The sequence below is a fragment of the Lepus europaeus genome, chromosome 1 (assembly GCF_033115175.1).
Source record: "Lepus europaeus isolate LE1 chromosome 1, mLepTim1.pri, whole genome shotgun sequence".
NCBI lineage: Eukaryota > Metazoa > Chordata > Mammalia > Lagomorpha > Leporidae > Lepus > Lepus europaeus.
Window position 1 is genome coordinate 8,516,891 of NC_084827.1, and position 26,538 is coordinate 8,543,428.

Consider the following 26,538-nt stretch of genomic DNA (forward strand, 5'->3'; position numbering starts at 1 on the left):
GCTATGAACTGAACCATCTTCCATGCCTGGCCTCCAGCAGGAAGCCAAATGAGATGACTTGTAGGCTGATTTCTGAAAAGGAGAGCGCTAGGGGATTGACATACTCAGGTCGATGTCTCTTCGGATCAGCATAATTGTGGGCCACAGTTCACATTGGGTTTGATCACTTCTTCATTAGTCTCATCGAGTGAGAAACAGGGTTATTTCTCTGATGGCTAGCACAAAATAGTGGGTGTTGAAGCTGGCCACTGGGCGGCCTTTGATCAGCGGGGCAAGTTGCAGATCAGCTGCAGCCATTTAGACATCAATTGGCACCACAAAGAGGGAAGAAGAAACACTGGCCTGTGGTCACCAAAGAACAGCAGGTTCAAGGCAACCATGCTCTCCTTTTCTGGACATTTTGCTGAGGCATTTCAGCGATTTGAGTTGGACTGAGGATAAGATTCTGCTTATCAGGGACTACTCTTCTATTAGGAATAGAGCCAGTATGGGAAGCATCATCTGCTCACTTCCCTCAATCAGTCCCCTTGGACAAATGACAACACACGTAGATGCAAGGGGAAGAGGGAAACAGGCCGAGCTCTGTAGCCATGCGCTTACCCACAACTTGTAATTTTTATCATTAAGATAGGACTCTATTTGCACTTTTGTTGTTGAAGAGGCAACAGTCTGTGTTACACCATTTGGTTATTCATCTCTAGACAAATCATAGAGGGAGAAAATGTTTCCTTCTTCACGCTTTTCAAGAGTATAATTTTCATGATTTTTAGAAAAAAAATTAAAATATACATTTAAGATTGCTTTGTCCTTCAGTAACAAGACTTGACCTAAAGTTAGCAAGAAAATGAAGAAAGGATGGGAGTGCAGTTGGCTTCAGAGTTAGCTGACTCACTGACTTGATCTGAGAGCCCTTTGTCAGCCACTCCTATAGCCCACTGTGTCATTCCAGTCCTTCAGCTGACGTGCATCCTGGTGGTCATCCTGCAGCCGTTTAGTTCTCACATTCATACCTCACACTTTTCAAATCTAGAATGAGTCCATATGTTCTGAGGGTAAGAAGCCTTGCCCGTAAGGCCTTTCAGCACCCTTCCCTCGCACACTGTTGATCATAACTGAGCCACATGCTCACCCTTCAACCAAGTAATGGAAAGGGAATGGGGCGGGGCTGTCCTTACTGACTTAGACGACAAGGATTGGCTCTGTTGCAGAGAACAGGGGCTCCTCTCTTTAAATTAGAGGGAGGACAGACTGACACGGGACACTGGAATGGGATAAAGGCTCATCCAACAACGACGACAAAGAGGAATTGGATGTCAGTGGGACAACCAGAACAGGCTGATAGAATTCATCATGTAACTCTCTGTTTCTAAAGAGCTCTCAACAATACTAATGACAATCATATTTTCAATATGGAAAATACTGTTTTGTCTTTTGTGATTTGAAAAAGTAGATATTGATAACAACCCCAACTTTCAAGACTTATTGTACTGTGAATATAATATACATATATATGTGAATATATAATTAAAAATTATACAAAGGATAGTCTCAGCCTCAAAAGACTGCCTCATTTTAGAATTAAAAATAATGGTCATTATATGGAGTGTGTGTGTGAGAGAGAGAGTGAGAGACAGAGAGAGAGAGAATGAGGCAGAGAGAGAATGAATGGAATTGTGCACTAGTCAAACTGTGACGTGTCATTCAATATGTGAAGTTTGCACTGACGCTTTATCTATATTGAAATAATTTGTTATCCATGAACTCTGAGAATTTTGTGTACTTATAAATCCCTGCTCCTTTTTTAAAATGTGGAATATTTTTGTTTTTAAAAAACAGATGACTCCAACTGGATGTCTTTTGATTTAAGATCAACAAGAATTTGATTAAGGAAATTGCATTGAAAATAATGGTGTCTTTTGTGGTTTGCAGCTCATCCCCCAGTAATGTGATTTTTGTCAGTGTTTCTTCTGTCTGGCAGGAAAACAACATTACCAGTGACCTTTCTCCTGGAATCATACGCTTCATGTCCTTAAGAACTATGAAAATACACATTCTTTATCTAAATGTAAATGTTTTACTATGCGTAGTCTGACCAATCCTTCAGAGCTGATCATTATATATATTCTCAAATTCTCTCTGAGCCTAATCATTTTATTAGTGGTTCACTCCTTATTATGTCATTCAGAAGCTCTTTCACTTGTCATCCTCAGATCCAGCGATCTGGAGATATAAATGATTAATGGCAGTGAGGAAATCATTTGTATTCACAACCCAGATTTTCCATGTGTTTCTGTAGAAATGTTGTAGCTAAGACATACGCACAGAACTCTTTAAGTCAAACAGTGGAGTCATGTTGCTCAAATAAATTTGCCTTTAAACCCTGGAGCCTCATTATAGCACAACTTGAAATGGTAGAAAATTCAGTGAGGCATGCCACCAAAAGCAGTTTCCTACTGAAAGTTCCAAGAAAAATTTCATTAAAACATTTTCAACTTTAATACTAATCAGTGGCATAAGCTCTAAGAAAAACTTAATAGGGATATTATTAAAGGGGTATTTTAATGAGAATATAATGAACATACTGAATCACATTTGAGCATGAAAAAGAATATCTCTTGGCTTGAGATTTGAAAGAGGAGAAGTTTAAAGAGTTAAAAAAATTAAATAAATGAAAATGAAGAAAACAGATACAGAGAAGTTAAAGAGTGAAACTGGTAAGAGAAAATAATAGCAATTTAATATTCAATAGGATAAAATTTTTGTCAAAACAAGGGAAAAATCTCAGAAATGTGTAACTCCTAAGTTTACTACTCAGAAATCTCCAAAAAAAAATAAAAAAAAAAGATAGCTTAGGCTTTGCCATTGTTACCCTCTAATACTATGAAAAAAAATATTCTTGATGCTGCTGTGACTGGAGGAAGTGTGGACACTGGAGGAAAATCCTGGTCAGTAAGCGTGGCTGTGCCTGGCAGTGGGCATGTGTTTGTACACAGGACCAGTGAACTTGGCTGCTGTCCACAAAGCAGCACGTCAGAAACTCAAGGCCTCTACTTTCCTTTTTTTTTTTTTTTTGACAGGCAGAGTGGACAGTGAGAGAGAGACAGAGAGAAAGGTCTTCCTTTTGCCGTTGGTTCACCCTCCAATGGCCGCCGCGGTAGCGCGCTGCGGCCAGCGCACCGCGCTGTTCCGATGGCAGGAGCCAGGTGCTTCTCCTGGTCTCCCATGGGGTGCAGAGCCCAAGCACTTGGGCCATCCTCCACTGCACTCCCTGGCCACAGCAGAGAGCTGGCCTGGAAGAGGGGCAACCGGGACAGGATCGGTGCCCCGACCGGGACTAGAACCCGGTCTTCTTTTGTCACCTGCTTTCTAGGGCCCCAAGCTCCCTCTGTAGCATTTTTTTTCTTTTTACTTAAGTAGTGTTTACATGAATGTCATAAAAACAGTTAAGCTTCATTAGATATTTATGTCTTGACATAAATTCCTTTAGTAGAGTCTTTGCATGTGTCTGACAGATGAGGGCAGGTTGAGTGGGTAAGAGGAGAGTAGATGAGCAATGTAATGGGGAATCACCATAGAAAAATGTCCATTCCGCTGTTGTAGCGTTCTTTAACCAATGGCCAGGCCTAGCTCAGATGTGTCTAAGTGAGAACGGATTGTGTGTGCACCTGTATAGATTGGATAGTGAATTTACACAGGCTCTAGATTTGCAAATAATTATTTGTATTTCACTAGCATAGGTTTATTTGACTGTGAATGTTTTGGCCACTGGTCTAATGACAACCTCTATTTCATTTTTAATGGAATTCCCCATAAAATGGATGCGTAGTGATGGAGCTTTATTTTCATTCCTGGCAGAACCATTTTCACGTAAAGTGTAGGAGATTCTAGCAATGGCTGTTTGCACTTTATTTAGCAGTGAAAGATATCAAAAGGTGATGGTCATCTTTTCATGAAGGTCTACAGAATTATATAGAGCAGGGCTTGGACTGTATGCAAAAAACTCTTGTTTGCATCCAAGGGTCTCTCTAACATTGTTTTTCTTAATTCATATTCCAAAATCTGTCAATTTTAAGAGGAGACAATCAATCAAATCATCTAACAGTTGTTTCGGATACTGTAAAAGAAAAATTTCACTTGGATCATGGAAAACAGAGAAAAGGATCACTTTGGAACAGTGATAATTAACAAGAAAAAATAGATAAGTTTGATGAAGTTTCTCTGGGATAACTTGCAAACACAGAAATTTTGAAATTAAAAAATTGGAAGTTAAAGAATATAAACTAGATTTCTAAATGTCACACGTCTCCTTTTAACCTTGAATTTTTATGTATTTATTTAAAGATTTATTTATTTGAAAGATAGTTACAGAGAGACAGGGAGAAGCTCAGAGACAGATATTCCATCTGCTGTTTCAGTCTCCCAAATGGCTACAGCAGCCTGGGTTGGGCAAGGCTGAAGCTCGGAACTTCTTCCAGGTCTCCCATGTAGGTGCAGGGGCCCAAGTTCCTGGGCCGTCCTCCACTGCTTTCCAAGGCACATTAGCAGGGAGCTGGATCAGAAGTGGAGTAGCCGGGACTCAAACAGGCACCCACTGGGATGCTGCCCTTACATGCAGTGGCTTAACCTGCTGCTCCATGTTACCAGTCCCAACCTCAATTTTCTAAATTAACAACAGTTTCTACATTTTCATATCACATTATATGCAAGGTAATTCAGAAGACAAATTACAAAGTCGTCACTCTTATAAGCAAAATCATGCTCTGAAATAATATGTAATATGAAAAAAGACATAACAAGTTTAGAAAATTGATTTGAAGAGGCTGTAGTAGTTCCAAAGCTTTATTCCTGTTGATTGATACGGCTTCTCCCAGCATGCACTCAGGCCCACATGGCCCATCTAAAGGGGTTAGATGCCTGGCTGAAAATGAGTTTGAATCCTGTTAGCCTCACATGGAAGCCATGATACCCAAGCACTTGCCATTCTACAGAGTCCCTTGTTTCTCAGCAGACACCATGGTTTCATCCCAGTTTCTCTGTCCCAGGCCTTGTAGCAACTCTCCATGCTTAGGAGTTAACATGACCAGAACCCTGCCTCTCTCACTCTGCAGTCTCTGTAATCCCTGACCTTGACGTTCTCTGATGCCTGCAAATCCTCTCTCCAAGCCTTCCCTTGCTCCGGATAAACCCTTTATAAATAGCACCCACCACCCACCACAGAACCACTGGGAAAAGCGCTTTGTCTTTTTTTCTCACGTATGTCTGAAAGTTCACACTTTTTCTTTTAACTTGATTTAGCGAATAGATTCTTAACCATGGGATTGTGATTTAGCAATTGAGACATTTTCTTCAGAGTCTCATCGGATTTAGTCACAGAAAAAAAATTAGGAGAAGACTTTGTTATACATCTAGGCTTTACACTAGCTGAATTCGGTGATTTTAAAGTTATAACACACAGTTACATTGAATACATACACTCAACCAGATGTTATCAGAATGATTCCTACATTCAGTAAATACTATTTATTTTCTCGGTAGCAAATACATAAGCTATAAAGAAATAATGACTTATGCTGGTATGGACTTATGAAAGACTTGAGTTCAAGGATCCCCTGGAAAATTCATTACATGAAATATTTGGACAGGACACCAATCTTTGCCCTGTCCCTGGATTTCTCAAAACACTTGTTGCACTGAAATGTTATTCAGTACAGTGAGTAGTAGAAATGGAGAAGAATAAATCATGTATTTTGTTCTTTTACTTTACTCCCCTATATCTTACTGCTCTCCTCAATGGAAAGAAATAAAACACTATAAGGAAGTCAGTAAAAATACAGCACAGTAAGCAGGGACAGTCACAGAGCCACCAACATGGTTCAATGATAACATCATGGCTCTGTTTTTCCAAGCCTGAGTCAATCTGGCCAGTGTGGGTGTAGAATACACATTGTTTCACATCAGTTGAACTAAAGCTTAATCCATGATTACAGCTACTTCTGTCAGATTGTTTAACTCATTGAATCCTTCACGATTCTCTAAAACACAGTGTGCCATCACCTTCACCTTCAGACAAGGAGGTTGAGGCTGGAGCAGCTTTGTAATTTAGGAAAGGTTGCATAGCTACCAGGGAGGAAAGTCAGAATTGCAGCTCTGGCAGTTCTCGCTAGATAACTGTCCCCTCTCAAGCTACAACCAGGGTCCATAGCACAAACCACACAAAGCTGCTCACTTCAAGGTCATCTTGACTAGTACAGAGACAGATATGAAAAAAATACATTTATGAATACTACAATTATCTGGTATTTACTGTGTGATAGGCTAAATACCAGAAAAAAAGGGAGGAAAACATGACATGATTTAGCTAAATGGAATTAATTTTTTATCATATACTTGCTCAAGGTCATCCACTCATTCTCACTGGCCCCAAGTAATTGCAACTCTGAATATTTTATTTAATTTACTCAAGAAAATAACTTTTCATATGTTCTATAATTAAAATAATTTAATGTCAATTATTTGGTATTGTAATATTATCAATGCAATGAGAATATGAACTATTTGCCATTATAAATTGTTTTGTCCAACTCTATTTCTGTTGACTTCTATAAAGATTTAATATACATTTTCCTCATAAATTTAAGGAACCCAGAAAAGTATAGGATTTAATATATCTCTTGTTTGTATATTTTGACCTTTTAATACATAAATTTAACTGATAGTCCAAAGTAGTTACCCATGAAACTGCTTTGATGTCTGGGGACTTTAATTGCCTTTGTGAAAGTCCACTTGATAATGTGCTAACATAATCAGTAAATGTGAATCTGTTCTAAAAATCTGAAATTTTCCATTTAGAAGCTGATTTAAAATCCCAAAGTAAAAATAAATGAAGAGTTAGTTCTTTGCTAGCTTGGACCAGTCGCTAGGATAAGATGCATGATTTGCAATCAAAAGGAAGCTACAAGGGTGTATCTGTTCTCCTTCCCTTTTGTGGTCCCAGAGGGTAAACTGATTTCCCTAAGGGCAGATAGGCAGGACCTGGTCTCCTGATCCCCAGGCTCAAAGCCAGTGCTCAGAGTGCAGCCTAATGGGGTGGTTACCATACTGTTGATTCAACTACATTCCTGCAAGGCCATGACAAAGCTGGCATCACTCTAATTTTCTGATAAATGTCTTGCCTCAGCAGGCCATTTATCCCCCGGAATGGAGACATGTACTATGCTTTTAGGTCTACATTAAGGGAAACTCAACTATTGACATTTTAAGGACTTAACTACCCTACTATAAATAGCACTTGTAACAGCATTATATCTGTCATGCCCCAGGAAGTAAATAAATTGTTAGGATTGACCTAAACTGTAAAAAATGTCAAATTCACAGAGTTGAAAATAAGATGTCTAGGCACTACATCAAACTCTGTCCTATTTCCAGACTCAGCTGCTTTCCTAATAACCTTCACGGATGGGGGCAGGCATCGTTCCTATAATATATGTGGATTTGTGTCATTTGTCCTTATGTTTGCTGAATTCAGGATGATGCTATTCTTGAAGTTATAGACTTCTGCAAGTTCATCAACAAGTTTCTAAGATTTTTAGCAGCTTAAGCCTTTATTCAAAAGAAAATGCCAGATTTCTTCAAGAGAAACCCTTGATTTCTGTTAGAGAAATGCAAAGAGTAAATTATACAAAAGTATATCTAAAATTCTTGAAATATAACAATTTCAACCCCGAGTATATTTATAGCCTTTAGGAGCTTAGGGCTTAGAGAGAATACAGATTAATGTCCCCATTCTGGTAGACTCAACACTATGTCTGTGTGTGTGTGTTTTATGTTCCAAATTTCAAGTAGAATATAGCCTATAAAGTTGTGAAAAGTAAGTGATAATCAGATAGCTAAAAAAAAAAAAAAGAAAAAAAAGAAAACTCTGCACATTAACTCACAGCGAATGTAGAATGAAGGACATGATTTGGATTTTGTGATTCACCCTGAGTTTCTACACCTCCCAGTATCGCCAAAACTAGATTTACCGCTTGCTAGGTGCCTAGTGATTTGTAATTCTCGGTATGCAAACTGCAGGGGTTAGTTTCGGTAACCTTGTGTGAGGAATGAGAGAGTCGCTATTCTGCACTCTACTTGGAAGTCACATATGCTAAAATACATGCTCATGCAGTGAAAAGAAATTAAAGGAGTGTTTTTGTCAAATGATCCCAATGTAGCATGACATTGAACTGCAGGAAGATTTTCAGTTTGTTCATCATTTTCCTCAAGGTCAAATTAAATACTTTCATTGGTAGTTTGAAATATTCTTTACTTTCTTATTTAAAAATAAGTGAATGAAAATATAGTTAATCCTCAGCATTCATGATAGCATGTGCAGTACTTGCGATAGTTGCCACGAGACTGAATAAGCCAATACTGAACTATTATTCCTAAGAGAATCATAGGGTTAGTTTCGTGTGAGTCTTTGATCACCATGTTTTTTTTTAAAAAAGATTTTATTTATTTATGTGAGAGGTAGAGTTACAGACAGTGAGAGGGAGAAACAGGGAGGAAGGTCTTCCATCTGTTGGTTCACTCCCCAGTGGCCGCAACAGTTGGAGCTGCGCCGATCCAAAGCCAGGAGCCAGGAGCTTCTTCTTGGTCTCTCATGTGGGTGCAGGGGCCCAAGGACTTGGGCCATCCTCTACTGCTTTGCGAGGCCACAGCAGAGAGCTGGATTGGAAGAGGAGCAGTCAAGACTAGAACCAGCGCCCATATGAGATGTTGGCACCGCGGGTGGAGGATTAACCCACTGCGCCACAGCGCCGACCCCCCCGTCACCATGTTTTTATCAACCAATCAGCACTTAACCTTGATTTATGTGTGTTTGTTTGTGTCTAAAGACACCTGATAATATGCATTGCAGATTATTTATTATTGAACTGCTAAATAACACTATAACTTGTACCTGAACAAAGTTTTCTCCATAAGTCATAGCCGACTTTGGGCTGTGAACCAATAGCCAGCACTTCAACCATATACTTGGGAAGGGGGCATTTTAAATAGCAAAATCATCCCCCTCCTTTAAACAAACTCACAAAAATGGGGAAAATGCGGCAATAAACATATCACCAAAAGTATACAATTTTTAACAGTATGAGAGCTGACGCAAGAAAGCAAAGAACTGCCTTGCTGGACATCAGCTGTGAATGTGCATATCTAGGGATTCAAATTTTTTTTTTTTTTTGACAGGCAGAGTGGACAGTAGAGAGAGACAGAGAGAAAGGTCTTCCTTTTGCCGTTGGTTCACCCTCCAATGGCCGCCGCAGTAGGCGCGCTGCAGCCGGCGCACCATGCCGATCCGATGGCAGGAGCCAGGTGCTTCTCCTGGTCTCCCATGGGGTGCAGGGCCCAAGCTCTTGGGCCATCCTCCACTGCACTCCCTGGCCACAGCAGAGAGCTGGCCTGGAAGAGGGGCAACCGGGACAGGATCGGTGCCCCGACCGGGACTAGAACCTGGTGTGCCAGCACCGCAAGGCGGAGGATTAGCCTAGTGAGCCGCGGCGCCGGCCTAGGAATTCAAATTTTTTGGAACTCTGTGTGTATCCAGAAATGACTGTGAAAGTGTCTTAGTGTTGCTTTTCTGATTACAAATATATTTTAGCTGTAGGAAAAATTTGAAAATGAACAATCTGCAAATAAGGAAGAATGTGACTGCGAGTTGGTATCTAAGTCCAAGCTGCTGTAATAAAATATCATACGCTGTATAGCTTTTGTAAAATGGAAATTTGTTTCTCATAATTCTGGAGACTAGGAAGGCCAAGATCGAGGTACCAGCAGATTTGGTGCCTGCTGGGAGCTTCTTGGTTCATAGAAGGCATAGTCTAGCTGTGTCTTCACACGGTCGAAGGAATAGCTGGTTCTCCGGGCTCTCTTTATGTGGAAATTAATCCCAGTCATGAGGGTTGTACCCTCATGACCAAACCATCACCCAAAGGCTCCACTTCCTAACATTACATCATTGACTCTCAATGTATGTATTTTGGGGGTGCACAGATATTTATACCATATTTTTCTTCACTGTATTCACCGAATTTATGCACTTTTTACATGAATATAGCATCCACTTTGTCCCTGTAACCCCAAAGTCTTAACTGATTCCAGCATGAACTTTAAATTCTACATCCAAAGTCCAAATCTAAATGTCATTTAAATCAGATATGGCAGACACTCAAGGTGGGAATAGTCCTGAGGCTTATTGCTCTCCAATAGGAACTTGGGAGACCAAACAAGTTACGTGCTTCCAAAATGCAATGGTAAGACAGGCTTTGGAGAGACATTTCCACTCAGAATGGGAAAATAAGAGGAAGTGGTAACAGATTCTAACTTCCAAGTCCCACACCTTGAGAGTCATTTTCTTTTGATGGTGAGTCTGCCTTCTATGACTACAGTGGCAGGACCTGTTGGAGTCACCACCTTGGCCCCATAGCCTTGAGTATTCAGCCCCGTCAGTGGATCTCAGCTGAGGTCCTGCTTGGTAGTAGTTCTGTGATGGATCACAAGCCTGAAGCCCTCGGAGGCTGGGTACTGGTGGCTTTTACCAGTCACGTATCTTAGGAGTAGCTGTGCCCTCATACAGCTGACACCCATTACCATAGAGTAGGCTCTCTGCAGGGACTCTGACCCCACAGAGCTTCTCCAGGCATCCTTGAAGTGCAGGCAGAAGCTGTGGTGCCCCCACAGCTTGCCAGGGGCAGCATATGTTAGAGCCACAGCTGGGGCTGCCCCAGAGTGTGGTAATATATTGCAGGAAGCAGAGCCTTGAATCAGCACTGGGGAGGGGTTCCAAGGACCCACAGGTGTCCATGGCTACTCGATGGAAATTGTTCTGCCCTCTGCGCCCTGGCACCCTGGCACCCTGGCACCCTGGCACTGTGAAGGAGGGATAGCCCTTATGATTTCTGAAATGCTGTCATGGTTATCCCTCCATTGCCCTGGACCATAGGTCCTAAGCTCCCTTGAAATAACTGATCTATACTAATCCTTCATCAGGAGGCTGGTTTGCCACACCCTTGTTCTCCCCAAAACATTTCTCAAGTTTTTGATGTGGATAGGCTGAGAATTTTCCAGGTACTTTCCCAAAGTTTTGCTTTCTTTTTGATAATTGTTTTTTTTTTCTAAAATTAAATTCTGTTTTAAAAATTTTATTTAATAGAATTTTTCCAATTGGTTCACTTCTCAAATGACAGCAACAGCCAGGGTTGAGCTAAGCCAAAGCCAGAAACTCAAAAATCAGTTTTTGTCTCCCACATAGGAGCAGGGACCCAACTATTTGAGCTACCATCTGCTGCCCCCCAGGGTGTGTATCAGCAGGAAAATGGAATTAGGAATGGAGCTGGAATTTGAAACTGTGCACTTGAATATGAGATGCAGTCTTCCCAAGAAGAATCTTAAACACTTGTGCTTTTAAGCCATATTGCTCTCACAATTTACTATAGCCATTCAAAAGAAGACAAGTCACATATTCAGTAATTTGCTTAAACATTCCATCAGCCAAGTATCCAATTTCATTACTGACAGGTTCTCTCTTTGACAAAATAGTAGAATATGAACATGTCAGCCATGTTTTTTTCCACTATGCATTTCCTCCATATTTCACTAGCGTATTCCTCATTACTGTGGGAGACCTCATCAGATGGCATTTCTTCATATTTCTACCACTATTCTGTTCATAACCACTTACATGCAGCTCTACTGTAGAAGACTGAAGCTCTCCCCGCAGCTCTCTCCTTTCCATCTAGGCTCTCACCTGAATTGGCCTTAAAATTTCATTGAGAATCATAGACTTTTGCTAGCATGAACTTCCAAAGCTTCCCAGCCTCTATACGTAGATGAGTTCCAAGGTTGTTTCTCCATGTTTAGTATTTGTTTCAGGAGGATTCCACTCCACCTACCAATTTTCTCTTTGGGTCTTTTAGGAGCTATAAAAATATCATAAATGAGATAGCTTTTAATAAAAATAGAAATTTGTTTTTTATGGTTCTGGAGACTGGGAAGTCCAAGATTGAAACACCAGCAGATTTGGTGGCCAGTAAGGTCTTGCTTTCTGCTTCCTAGCTGGTGGCTTCTCACTGTGTCTCTCGTGTTGGAAGGGGCACAGCAGCTCTCTGAAGCCTTGTTTATAAGGACACCACCTTCATGACCCAGTCACTTCCTAAAGACCTCACCTCTTGGTACCATCTCCTTGGTGATTAGATTTTGAGATAATGAATTTGGGAAGGACAAAAACATTCAGAACAATAAAGTAGTAAGCTTTCAAACATATATTTCCTTTTAGAAAATTATCTTCTAGCCAAAGTTTCAAAAAGGAAGTTCAAGTTTTTTGTGTTTTCTTATCTAAAATGTTATTTATTTTTTTAATTGAAAGTCAGAGAGAGGGAAAGGGGAGGGAGAGAGTGAGAGAAATGATCTTCTGTCTGATGGTTCACTCCCCAGGTGGCCCCAATGGCTAAGGATGGGCCAGGCAGAAGCCAGGAGCTTGGAACTCTATCTGGGTCTCCCAAGTGGGTGACAGGGACCCAAGTACTTTGACCGTCACTTGCTGCTGTCCCAGGCACATTGTCAGGCTGATATGGGCTGCTGATATCACAAGAGGCTTAACCCACTGTGCCACAAAGCCAACCCCTCACCCTCTTTTTCCTTTCTTTCTCTTTTCCTTCTTTGTCTTCCTCCCTCCCTCCCTTCCTTCCATCTCTCTCTCTCTCTCTGTCTCTCAAATATGACATCATTAAAATTATATTATCATTGTATAATGATATAAAATATGAGAGAAAAAAATTTTGATGCATCTTCCCCAGTTGATCCTGTTAGTCGTCATTAGCTGCATTTCATTAACTCTTGTTAGTCGAATTATTTATTCCCTGTTAGGTCAGATATGGAGACTGTTGCTCCTGTGATGTGTACTCTTCCATACACAACAAGTAAGCAGCAGAGAGCTTCTCTCTTCGTGTGGAATGTGATACATGAGTCCTTTTTAAAGCAAAAAAAAAAAAAAAGAAAAGAAAGAAAAAAGCACCATATTTTCTTATTTGCATTTAAATTTGTTTTCTGTTACCATACACTTTTTATTGATTTAACATTAATCATTTTACTTCCTATAAAATTTTCCCTTTGAGTAAAAAACATTCTTGCTGGAACAATCTGTGGTTATTCACAGGTAAATTATGGTATGATGGAGAGTTAAATTTTCAGAACCATTGTACCTATTCAGGTTTATGTTTTGACAGTATTCAAATTTAAAGATATATGTGACCAAACAAATCTGTGAGCCAGCAGTTAGTACCCTTTGCTTAACACCACCCCAAACCATCTTCTAAATGCAAAAAAAAAAAAAAAAAAAAAAGGAAGATTTTCATTAACAGTTTGGATTCCTGGTATTTCTTGAAAATTGAACCTCAGAATACACCAGCATTACTGCATACCTACAAGTTGATAAGAATTGTCCACATACACCTATAATATACCATAAACTGCCATCATATAAGGTTTCTAGCTATTAATTAGCATCTTTTCTGTATTGATTTTCTACTCAGGGAGAAATACGTCTTTGTCATCTGTGTCTCTATGCAAAGTGAGAACATAGAAGAGAAATCAATGGTTGGATTCCATGATTTTTAGAACAAAACAGCATCACTCATTTGTACGAACTGCTCATCCCCTCTGAGCAATGAGGTTCTGACTTCTAACTTCAGGAGGTTCAGATCATTTTATCTTTGTGAAGGTTGGTTCTCTGAACAAGTAGTGTGAACCTTGCTCATTTATGGCCGTAAATTAACTCAACCTGTTCACCAGGGCATCCATGAATGTCATGATATAATGAATGGCCCCCAAGATTCTCTCCAGTGCCCACATCCCTGAGGTGTGTGGGTGGACGACCAGGCCATGGAGAACCATCTAGTGTTTTGACAAACACGACTCACCTGCTCTGCTGGAGGTGGGAGAGCACATTACTTCACAACATGTGTCAATCTGACCTTTATTAATCCTGTTTTCTGCTTGAACTAAAAGTTTCACCCAAGGTGTGTGAAATCAAACCAAAACTAAAGCTCAGCTGTAAAGGACCACACCACACGCATAAACTCAGAACACACTGTGCATATGCCTGGTGTATTGTAAATAAGTGAAATTTGTTTTTACCAATTCACTTAGCTTCCAGAAAAGCCCAAAAGAAAATAAATAAAAATTACATGCCTGGTCACTAGTGTATTTGCACATCTAGGAAACTTTGCAGGAATCGTTGCTGAAGAGTATATAGCTTAGGACAGTATTGACTTTATATTTTATAATTTTTTAAGGTATGGATTTGAAAACTATGGAGCATAGAAATGCAGATAACAAAGTAACAAACTTCTGAGAGTCTGTTTAAAAATTAAGGTGTTGCAATAAATGAATAAAATATTAAATAGGTTTTAGAAGGAAATGGTTGGGCCGGCACCGCGGCTCACTAGGCTAATCCTCCACCTGCCGCGCTGGCACCCCGGGGTTCTAGTCCCAGTCGGGCCACCAGATTCTGTCCAGGTTGCTCCTCTTCCAGTCCAGCTCTCTGCTGTGGCCTGGGAAGGCAGTGGAGGATGGCCCAAGTCCTTGGGCCCTGCCACCCGCGTGGGAGACCAGGAGGAAGCACCTGGCTCCTGGCTTCAGATTGTCACAACGCGCTGGCAGTGGCAGTCATTTGAGGCGTGAACCAACGGAAAAAGGAAGACCTTTCTCTCTGTCTCTCTCTCTCTCACTAACTCTGCCTGTCAAAAAAAAAAAAAAAAAAAAAGGAAATAGTTGGCATTTTGTTTTTATTTTTAGGGTAATTTCAATTCCATTAAAAGTCCTGATACCTTTGTGATATTGGATTTATTATATCATGGGACAGCATTCTGTTTGTCATCTGAAATTCCCCGATTGCTATGTAAGCCCTAAGTACTTTGGAATCCTGGGTAGCAATAGCGCATCACCAGAATACTTTGCATTTTTTAATAACATGTGTATCCCCTGAATTCCAGGTTTGCATGGCTTGTTTACACTATTAGAATGGCTGCTTCTCTAAGACAGGGTCTTTCTGTGTCTGCCTGTGGATCCCACCTCCGCACTCTCTCTCCCCCAGAAGCACAGGGGTCAGCTGTTCAAGAGGCAAATCTGCACGTGTGTCTTCTGTTCAGGATACCAGCCATAGCTTCTATAGGGAGCTTTAGGTCTTCCGTCTTCCAATTCTAACCCTGACCATGACCCATGAGCCCTAAATATTAAAGTCACACAGAACTGGCCTCTCCAAAACAATCCAGTAAGCTGTTCCCCCATGTATCTGGATTTATTACTCTCAATATTCATTCTCTTTTTCTCCAGGCAGCTCATTGATTAAGTTTTTTCTTAAAGATTACCCCTTTGCCTCAGGAACCATACAGTCTTGACACAGTGTTATAGTATAAAAGATATTTTAGTGATCACTAGGATATTTCAGACTTTCATTAAAATTTATTTTAAAGAAGCTTTTTGCAGAAAATGTATGAAATAAATTGCCAACAATTCTGATTTTTATCTTGTTTGATCAAAATCATTATTTCTTCTTCTTTTACATTGCATGGTAATATAATTTTCTATTGAACATGTTTTAAAATATAGTGTAATATTGAGATTAACATATCAGAAACTGCTTACCATTGAAAAGGCTATTATTCATAGTCCCCAAAGAAGGGGGCTAAGATGGGAACTGGGGGTGGGGAAGAGGCACACAGGGAATCCCTAGAGTCTGTCCAAAGACAGAGGGGGAGGGGAGGCATGAGGACAAGAGTGTTTATTGAGGTTTCCATGGGAAGGAGAGAATGAGACAAAGTAAGAAGACTGAGTGTTGATTAGCTTAAATCACTTCAATAGGTTCTGGACAAACAGGCTATCCCTAGTAGACTGAAAACTGAGTGATTAGGTCAGGTGGATCCTGGCCCAGAGGGTTAGAGCTAGATAAAAGATTTAGCTGGGGTGTGTGTTCTGCATTGGTTGATTTGTAGTTGAGAAATGTGATTGTGGGTAAGATGCTTACTATTTCTAGCGATTGACTAACACCAAGAAGAGCTGTCCATCCAAGGTGAATAAGGCCACAGACGTCACAATGTCAGTACACAGACAACGAATGCCATGGTTATACTGAAGGGGACTGAGAAACAAGTTGTGGTAATTTCAGGAAACGACCATTTTGGCGTAGGCATTTGGTGCAGTGTTCGGGCAAACAAAATTGTAAATCCAAGAACACGGATTCAGGTCCCAGCTCTGTTTCCAGTTCCAGTTTTCTGATGATGCACACCTTGGGAGGCACAATATTTGGGTGTCTGCCACCATGTGGGATATTTGGGTTCAGTTCTGGGCTCCTGGCTTTGGACTGGCCTAGACAAGGCTGTTGCAGCCATCTTAGGACTGAACCAACAGATGGAAGATTTGTCTCTGAGCCTCTCCTTCTCTTTCTGTAACTCTGACTTTCAAATGGATAAATATTTTAAATAATTAAACAGATAAATAAATTTTCTAAAATGGCTTAAATTAAATAAACAGTGATTAAGAAATGAACAGCATGGCTACCACTGGCCTCCTCCCTGTCCATCATTCCCTCTTTACCAGTAATAATTATTGATTTGTCCTTAGTATTTCATAAACTACTATCAAAATGGAGCTTCAAAACAAGTTGTTGGGTGTCATGGCACAGTGAGTTAAGCTGCCAGTTATAACATCTGCTTCTCATATCAGAGTGGCAGTTCGAATTCCAGCTGCTTCACCTCCAATCCAGTTCCCTCCTGATGCACCTGCTAGAGCAGCAGATCATGGCCCAAGTGCATGGGCACCAGCCACCACATGAGAGACCAGATGGAGTTCAAGGTGCGGTATGGCCAGCCCTGAATGCCTGAATGTGGCAGCCAATTAGGGGAGTGAGCCAGTGGGTAGAAGATCTCGCTCTCGCTCTCACTCTCGCTCTCGCTCTTGCTCTCACTCTCACTCTCACTCTCACTCTCTCCCTTTCATATAAATAAATAAGTAAGTAAATGTTTTTAACAAAGTAAAGCAAGTCTCCTAGCTCCACTTCCAACTAAATAGTCCTTGGAGTGGTGCTGTGGCGTAGTGGGTAAAGCCGCTGCCTGCAGAGCTGGCATCTCATAGAGCTGCCGGTTTGAGTCCCAGTTGTTCCACTTCCCATCCAGCTCTCTGCTGTGGCCTGGGAGAGCAGTAGAAGATGGCCCAAGACCTTAGGCCCACTCACCCATTGGGAGACCCAGAGGAAGTTCCTGGCTCCTGGCTTTGGATCAGTGCAGCTCCGGCTGTTGCAGCCAATTGGGAAGTAAACCAGTGGATGGAAGACCTCTCTCTCTCTGCCTCTCCTTCTCTCTGTGTAACGCTTTCAAACAAATAAATGTTAAAAAAGAAAACAAAATTGCCCTGCTTAGTCTAAATAATATTGAAATATGGATGTCAACGATGACAATCATGTTTTAAATGGAACTAGAAGGTTAACTGTGCAGTGATTTTTAAAAATCTAAAATAAATATTGAGAGTAATTCAAATCAAAAAACATTCCTAGGAGTTCCTTGATATCTACTTCTCTTCTTCATGTCTCTAATATTTACTTAGGATTTATAATTCTGAACAGTTTTTCCCCAGCAGAAAATAGATTTTGTGTGGTAAAAAACTTTGGAGGTATTTCCAGCAAACAGCAATATTATCGCAGGGCAGGCAAGTCTAATTTGTTTGACTTTTCGATTTGCAAAAATAAATAAAAATAGCTTCCACATGGATTTCCTACAAATAGATTTTATGCTAATTTTCAGAAATTGCTTATTATCTCTGCATTATCAGATATATTATAGCTGTAACCCTGCTTAGAAACGGATCACTCTGATTTTCCGATGTCCTGTGGGTTGTGAGTGGGAGGGAGTACAGAATATGGCAGGAGATATGTATATCTGTGCCCGTGTCTGCTGACAATCTGGGGACATAGTAGGCATCTCAGTTTTGTTTTATTTTGTCTTTTGGTGTTAAATAATATGACATTTAAAATTTTTAATCATTTGATAGCCAGAGAGAGAGGGAAACAGATAAACAAAAAGAGATAGACACAGAGAGAGCTCCTATCCACTGGTTCACTTCCCAAATGCCCCGAGTGGGCCGGACCAGAGCAGGCTGAGCTTGGGAGACTGGCACTCAACTTGGTTCTTCCACGTGAATGGCAGAGACCCAAGTATTTTTCTACCCTGCTGCCTCCAAGGGTGTACTTCAGCAGGAAGCTGGAACTGAGCGTGGAGCTGGGACTTAAACCTAGGCATTCAGATACAGAACGTGGATGTCCTAACCAGTCTCTTAAGTGCTAGGCCAAACACCTGCCCCTAAAGATTATAACATTTAATAATACAATTTTAAATTATTGGTATGAGTTTCCTGACAGTTTTTGATTCAAATCAGCCAACAATGTAATTATTCACTCAAATATCATCCTATTTTATAGTTATTCATTAAGAAATCCAATACAAAAAATATACAGGAATATATTCATCCTGCTTCTATAAATCAATAAATACTTCACCTTGTTATAAAATGATCATGTTGGGGCCAGCACCGTAGCTCACTTGGTTAATCCTCTGCCTGCAGCGCCAGCATCCCATATGGGCACTGGGTCCTAGTCCAGGTTGCTCCTCTTCCAGTCCAATTCTCTGCTGTTGCCCGGGAAGACAGTGGAGGATGGCCCAAATGCTTGGGCTCCTGCACTCCCATGGGAGACCAGGAGGAAGCACCTGGCTCCTGGCTTCAGATTGGCGCAGTTTTGGCCATTGCAGCCACTCGGTTAGTAAACCAATGGAAGGAAGACCTTTCTCTCTCTCTCTCTCTCTCTCTCTCACTGTCTGTAACACTACCTGTCAAATTAATTAATTAATTAGTTAATCTTTAAAATGATTATATTAATAAAAAGTGTGTAAAACTTAGTAACTATAATCATAGAGTAGGCAAATTTTCTTTATTCAATTAAAAGAAATTTTATATAGATATAGATAGATACATATATCTATCTCCATATAGTAGTTAACTTCATCTGAAACTTACATGTTTTAGCCTTTGACTTACAAACAAATAACTCCAATATAATAATAACAGCTCATGTTTTTAAATATTTATCGTGTAAGAATGAGTTATAACATTTATATAACTGCCTGCCATTCAATCATGTATAAGTCTATACTCTGAGAGTGTAAACTGCGTGGCATCAAACATGGTTTTGAGGGGAAAAAAATATAGTGTAGTTCTTTTTGTGCCTTGTTTTCTCAAACACACATTGCATTTAGATTAGCTCAAGAATTGTTTATTGTGCCAGGAATGCAGAATGAAATAATTCAGGAAATTCTGTCTGTTAGAAGATATTCAAGTCCACAAAAGAATCAGCTCCATTAAAGAATAAGTTCAATATAACATGAGAAGTGACGCAAGAAAATGCATGCAAGGTGCCACCAGCAATGGGCCAAGGTGCCACCAGCAATAACAAGCCAAGGCTGGTGCACACAGCAAAGCTTTCTTTTGCATCTATTTGCCTGTGGACAAAAAATATCTGAGGCTTAGAAATTGTGTAAAACAAAAGTCGATAAAATAAATAAAAGTGGCTGTCGATGGAAGGAAGCAAGCAGAACATGACAAAACATGGTCGGTGGAGTCAGCAAAGGATTTGGTCAATGCTGAATACCCAGGCTGTGGGGGAAGGCGGGAGCTGTCTCATTGAGGGTATTGTAGGCTGCAACAAAGCACTCTGAGTCTGATCTTTTTGGCAAATGAGTTTATTTAGGGAAAATCTTTCTAGTTTCTGCATAGAATGGGTTTAAGGGAAGACTAGAGGATGAGAACTGTTCATTTAACTATGTTAATATGAGTGCAATAGACCTGAGAGGTCTTGGCAACCTGGCGGCTGTCAATGCAAGCCTAAGCCATGAGGTTGCAATACACAGAGGTCTTAAATCTCATACTGCTGGGAGCTGACTGAGAGTGGGTGGATGAGATAAAGGAGGAGCTCAAGGAAATCCCACATCTCTGGCTTAATGGCCTGGACACAAACAGTAAGGCCCAGAGAAAGAATTATGTGTGCACAAATACAGTTAGACTGTTAGACAAAATGTGAGATGTGGAAGAAGGAGCCTTTGAGGTTTGGTTTCATTTCACTTTTCAGAGAGTAGTGGTGATTTTGTCCAGTCTGTCTCCAGATCATAATTTCTAGATTCTGGAGAAGACTCATTTGCTACTGTTACTCAAATTAGCTAACAACATTTTGGAATGTGTTTTAAATTAAGTTTTAAACAGATCTATTGAAAGCAAATATGGTAGGTTACAAGAAAGAAAATCAAATGAAAAAGAAATTTGCAAATGGAATGATAAAAGATTCCACTAGAGTGTATGTCTGTTTCAGGACTGAGTTAATTAAAATTACTGGTTTGAATTCCTGCCCACTTTCACAACCCCCCGAAATGAATCTGCCAGTTCCCTTCCTTTCCCCTGCAGATGAAATCTTGATAGGTCAGAATGATTATTGAAACTTCCTCTAGCCTACTGATTCTATTTTTAATGCAAATACATGAAATCATAATGTTTGTTATATTTATCCCTATTTACTGAGATATGAATAACAATATTCAATATAAAACAAATATTTAGTGCACACTGGTGGGTTTTCAGACATTGTTAAAGGTACTGAGCTTTATGATAGAATGAAGCAGTCTCTGATGAATACATTCATAGAAGACAAGTAGTAAAACAAGACAAACATACCATTATGTCAGATAGAGGTAAGCGCTATAAAAAAGGATAAAACTTGGCCGGTGCCGTGGCTTAACAGGCTAATCCTCCACCTTGCGGCGCCAGCACACCGGGTTCTAGTCCCGGTTGGGGCGCCGGATTCTATCCCGGTTGCCCCTCTTCCAGGCCAGCTCTCTGCTATGGCCCAGGAAGGCAGTGGAGGATGGCCCAAGTCCTTGGGCCCTGCACCCGCATGGGAGACCAGGAGAACCACCTGGCTCCTGGCTTCGGATCAGCGCGATGCACCGGCCGCAGCGGCCATTGGAGGGTGAACCAACGGCAAAAGGAAGACCTTTGTCTCTGTCTCTCTCTCTCACTATCCACTCTGCCTGTAAAAATAAAATAAATTCAATCTCTTAGAAAAAAAAAAAAAGGATAAAACTGGGTGACTGGAGAGAAGATGGCAATTGAAATATTTTGCAAAGAACCATCACTGTGTCTAAAATATTAGCATCTGACTTAAAAGATATGTTGATTTGCATTTATGTAAAATTTATTAATCTAAGAAAATTCAACCTTGCAGTATTTTTAAATATTAGTATTAAAGATATAAAATATTTCAAATTCTTTAAATGATATGTATTTGCATAAATTATGTAAAACATACATATATGTAATATGCATAAATATACACAAATATGTACATACATATAATGTACATATGAGTGTATATTTAATGTAAGGATTATTTCATACAGTGGCTAATAGATAGCTTGGTATATGCATAAAATCCAAGGTGTGCAACAGTCTATCTCCCATCAGTATTGGTGATCTCTTGCACTTGGGATTCACTTTCTACTTTCTATATTTCTGTACTGTTTAATTTATTTCTATGAAATAATAAATATTGCATTTATAGTAAAGTATATAAAATGTATTTTTTTTAAAAATAAACACTTTTCCAAAATATCTTATCCAGATTCAGAAAGTAAAGACTAAGTAACAATAAAATTCTAACCGAAAGGCTTCTCTACCATGATGATTTTGATGAATTGGGCACATTTCCAGCTCTCTGAGTCATTGTTAGGAACAAAATTGTAGAAACACTGTGATTTTACATTCACTTTTGACTAGCCATTATTGTTTTTCAGATTGCTTAAACAGTTCAACCATACATATTTAATCACTGCATTGAAAACTTAATTCTAGGGAGGGATAAGCAATCAAGATAATAGGAAAAAAATGACTTATCCTAAAATAAATACAACATATTATTAGATGTAAAATAAAATGTTAATGTATTTATATAGGAAAAAGAACTAAAATCTGGCAATGCTATTTCCATTAGTGTACAATATAGCAGACTCTTAATGCGTGTATGGGATGCGTTTAAGTATACATTATATATCATTGATTATTCCTAGGAATTTTATGATTTCCTAGTCCGCTCTGAGCTCACACACACAAGAGAAATTCTGGTATGTGGAAGCATTTAACTCATTTATGGCACAGCTCTGAGTTCCTAGCAGAAGGTACGTCTTGCAGTGTTTTATCACGTGCCCAGCTGCCCATGGGCATCCACCATGTGTAACATGAGACCTGGTCCACAGGGATGGCTTTCCTTCATGCGTTTATGAATATCCTGGGACCGACAAAAAACAAACCATACTTGCATTTTCACATTGCCCTAAAAGCAAGGCAGAAAATATCGACATTGCAAAGATTAGTATGCAGAGCCTACGACTGAACGTAGACTCCTTTTAAGGAGAAAATACCAGCGGTGATTTCTTCCTCTGAGCTCCAGGAACATTTACTTGCTGAGATGGATGAGAAATATTTTATGTCAATTAATATATATTGAAAGTGTATAAAACAATGATGTGTCTATTATTCAACTGCCACCGATATGAAATTGACTCCAAAATTACTTTCTGGAGTTCAAAATTTACTTCCGTCTTCTGTTTTTCATTTGCTCACTTTTCAAGGCAAAAAGTAGTTTCTGACAACTGCTAGATTATGAATTCAACCTGAGATCTTATAACCTGATTCCATTTTTTTCTCCTCTTTGTCTCTCATGGATGATAAAAATACTACCGTTGGAATTCAGCTGTGACAGTATAGATGATTAAGCTAAAATATAAGTGTCTTTGCAGTGTTAGCAAAAGCCAAAATTCAATGGTTGATTTTTTTTCTCCCATATCAAAGTAAACTGCTATGATTTAGCAGCTCAGATAATGAAATTCTATTGACTAAGAAAGAACTGACAAACGGAATCAAAAATTAAAGTTCACAGTTATGGTTTTCTTTCTGTACTTTTTATAATGTAAAACTGAATTGTCACTTAGAAACAAATATTTGAGAAAACAGAATAATATTTTTATAACACATGAAAGCCATCTATGAATTGAAAGCAAAATTTAGATTTATTTTAAGTCATATTTGAAATAACTGTATTCACAAGAACTCACTTCATAGAATCAGGTAAGAGTAAAGCTGAGTATGGCAAGTAGTGTGCACAGAAGACAATGTGGCTATGTAGCTGTACGCCTCCCTTGTGCACAGGGATCTGTTTGGTGGTATGCTCTACTTACAAGGCAAGCCAAGGTATTCCCCATGGTGACTGAAGTAAACAAGTGCCAGAGAACTAGGACATGAACGAGAAAACATTTCCTTGACAGGCTTTAAAGTTGCTATTATTTTTTCTCCAATGTCTCCCTGTGGAATTCTTCAGCCAGACCTTGCCCAAAATCTAAAAGTTGTCTGTCCAGACATAATTCTAAATTAGTAAGTATTCAGTTTGACTAGGTTTTCCATGATTTAGAAATTAAAAGATAATAGAAATGGATTTTTAAAATGTTTTAAGCTAAGATAATGATAATGACTAAACTTTTGTTCGTACTCAATATTTCATCTGAATCATTGCAGTTCATCTTTGAGCTATTCCATGATTGGGAACTCATTGACCAATACTGCATATTAAATATCTCATTTTTCACTTCTGATGTGAATCAGTAGCTGATATGAAACTAATCCACACAATCCCCTATTTTTGAGAATGCTAACAAAGTAGTAATTATCTCCAAAGAAATGATAAACTTTCCCTTTACTGTAATACCCTAAATTCAAATTAGAGCTGCTGGAGCTATCGTGTGGAGCAGGTGTTTTATCTGCTAAGTGATATGGGTGACTGAGAATGTCTGTTAATTGTAGTAAAAAATACTGGTGCCTAATTCTCATCCAAATGCAAGGATCTGATAAGAAATCTGAGATTAAGAACAAATTTGAAGAAGCTTCCTAAAGTTCAATTGGTTAGAAACTCTAAATCTATAGCAATGTTTACTAAAAATATAGAAGAACATAAAAACCATTAGAAAAATGAGTATATCATCAAAAACTACATTCCAAATATCTTCATTATTTAAAAACCATGAAAGCTTTTTTTTCTTAACCTGCCAAATTTTGTAATCTTTAGGGAGATAAAAAATTTTACTTTTTTGTACCAAATTCTAGATTTTAAAGTTAAAGTTAGGGAAATATGAGCAGTATACTTGAGGTAAAATTTTATATTAATATAAACTTTTATGATAATTCTGTATCAATTTTCCCCATAAAAACCCCATTAGGACATGCAATAAATTGAAAGACGGAATAGAATGAGAATGAAGGACTCTACATTTCCCAGTGAAAACACTTTAGTTCTTATTATTCTGTGACACACTCATTGGGAGTGGATGATAATATACAAAGATCCAAACTAACATGTTCTTTCTTTTTTTTAGGGGCTGACGTTATCAACTTTGATGGCCATGTTGTGTTACCATATAGATTCAGAAACAAGAAGATGAAAACACTGAAAGATGTCATTGCCCTGAAATTTAAAACCTCTGAAAGTGAAGGGGTAATATTGCACGGAGAAGGACAGCAAGGGGATTACATTACTTTGGAGCTGAAAAGAGCCAAGCTGGTCCTCAGTTTAAACCTAGGTATGCTCCAGCTGAGAAAGTATTTTTGCTTATTAAATTCCCATTAGAAAATGTTAATGTTGCTAAAACTTTAAAATGTAAATTCTACAAAAAATTCACAATGTGCTATAATTCATTTTTAAGCCATGGTGGTCAGTAGGCATTGATATAGCTCCTCCTTCAAACAGTGTTGATTAAGCATCTATCCTGTGCAAGGTACTACTATACTAGCCTCTAGCACAGCAGGGAGCTAACAGACAAGGTCCTTGAGTTCATGACCTTTATGACCTAAAAGAAGAGTCAGACATGACCTCTATATTACCCATCATAATGATTACACAACTAAATAAAAATAAATGCCTTAAAAATCAGTATTATTAATAAATAATAGATATTATAAAAATCAGTTATATTATTTCATATGATAAGGATGAAAGATCAGCCTCCTCCTTGCAGAGGCAATCGGGCCATGGGCCATCATTAGAATGTGTAATGAGGAAAGTCCTCTTGGAGAGAAAAGACTCAAGCTGAGAGCTGAGTGATAAAAAGATCCAGCCATGAGGTCATCAAGGGGAGGAGGGCTTCACAGGAAGACCTCACTGAAGACGAAGAGGCCAGTGGAGATAAATCTAGTGAGTTTTCAGAATAGGAGCTGAAAACTAAGAGTTGGAAATTGTCCAAACCCTGTATGATCCTGCAGGGCGCGGTAAACCACTTAGATATCATTTTGCAAATGAGAAGTTACTGGAAGGCTTTAAACTGCACAGTATTACAATCATATTTTAAGAGTTGCTTGTGTTGACATGAGAATCAAACCAGGACTTCTGCATTGTCTCTGTGCAAAATGGTAGTGGCTGGCATGAGGTCGTTAGCAATGGAGATGCAAAAAATGTGTTTATTTTTGTGGTAAAGTCATCACAGCTTGGTGATACATTCAATATGATGCAACAAGAAATATGTGAATATAAAGAATTATCCCTACAACTTAGGCTTGAGCACCAAATAGACTTTAGTGCCATCTTCACAGAGAAACAGATCAGAAGAACTGTGGAGATGCGTTTGAGCATGGTGCATTTGAGTTGTCCAATATACAACTAAGTTGTCTTATATAGATGTGTATAGAGTTCTCTGTTGTGGAGTTGCATATGTAAGACTGAGAGGAAAAAGTGCTTAAATGGAGAATAAGAAAAAGCATAGAGGGAATAGGAAGAAACAAAGAAGGTGAAGTTTCACAGAGACCAAAGAGACTAAAAACATATGGCCAAATGTGTTCAATTCCTTTAAAATATAATTTAAAATGAAGACAGAGAAGTGAATTTGGGCTTTGGTAGCATGGAAACCATTACTAACTTACTCTCAGGGTAATAGAAGTGTTATCAACATTTTTAGATAAAGAAAGAATGAGAAATAAGGAAAGAAATATTTTGAATACAATGAACTAAAAATAAAGGAAATGGAGAAATGAAATTTTGCCTAGACAAAGAGATGAACTCAAAGGAGGTTTTTTTTTTTTTGCTATTTTTAAGTAGACAATATTTATGCATGTGTGTATGTTGTTAATTTGGCTAAGATTTACTTACAGCTAAAGAAGAGATCCACAACATATGGACTGTCATTCAAAAGTACAATTTGTGCAAAGCAATGACACCTTTTTTCTTGCTTGGCTAAAAATTTCAGATTCTCCATAAGTATTATTTAAAGGGTATGTTGCATTCCATATATTTTCTGTTGTAACAATATAAGAACTCTACACATATTTTATGCTGTAAAATATATGAATAACAACAATTCATCCATTAATTGTACCACA

General features: G+C 39.0%; 1 protein-coding gene across 1 annotated transcript in view; it reads left to right on the top strand.

The window, feature by feature from the left end:
• Positions 1-26,538, top strand: part of CNTNAP2 (contactin associated protein 2) — a 1,725,059-nt gene that overhangs the window by 388,965 nt on the left and 1,309,556 nt on the right. Inside the window, exon 5 of the mRNA XM_062195064.1 lies at positions 24,546-24,749. Coding sequence (XP_062051048.1) covers positions 24,546-24,749 — 204 coding nt within the window. The remainder of the gene's footprint in view (positions 1-24,545; positions 24,750-26,538) is intronic.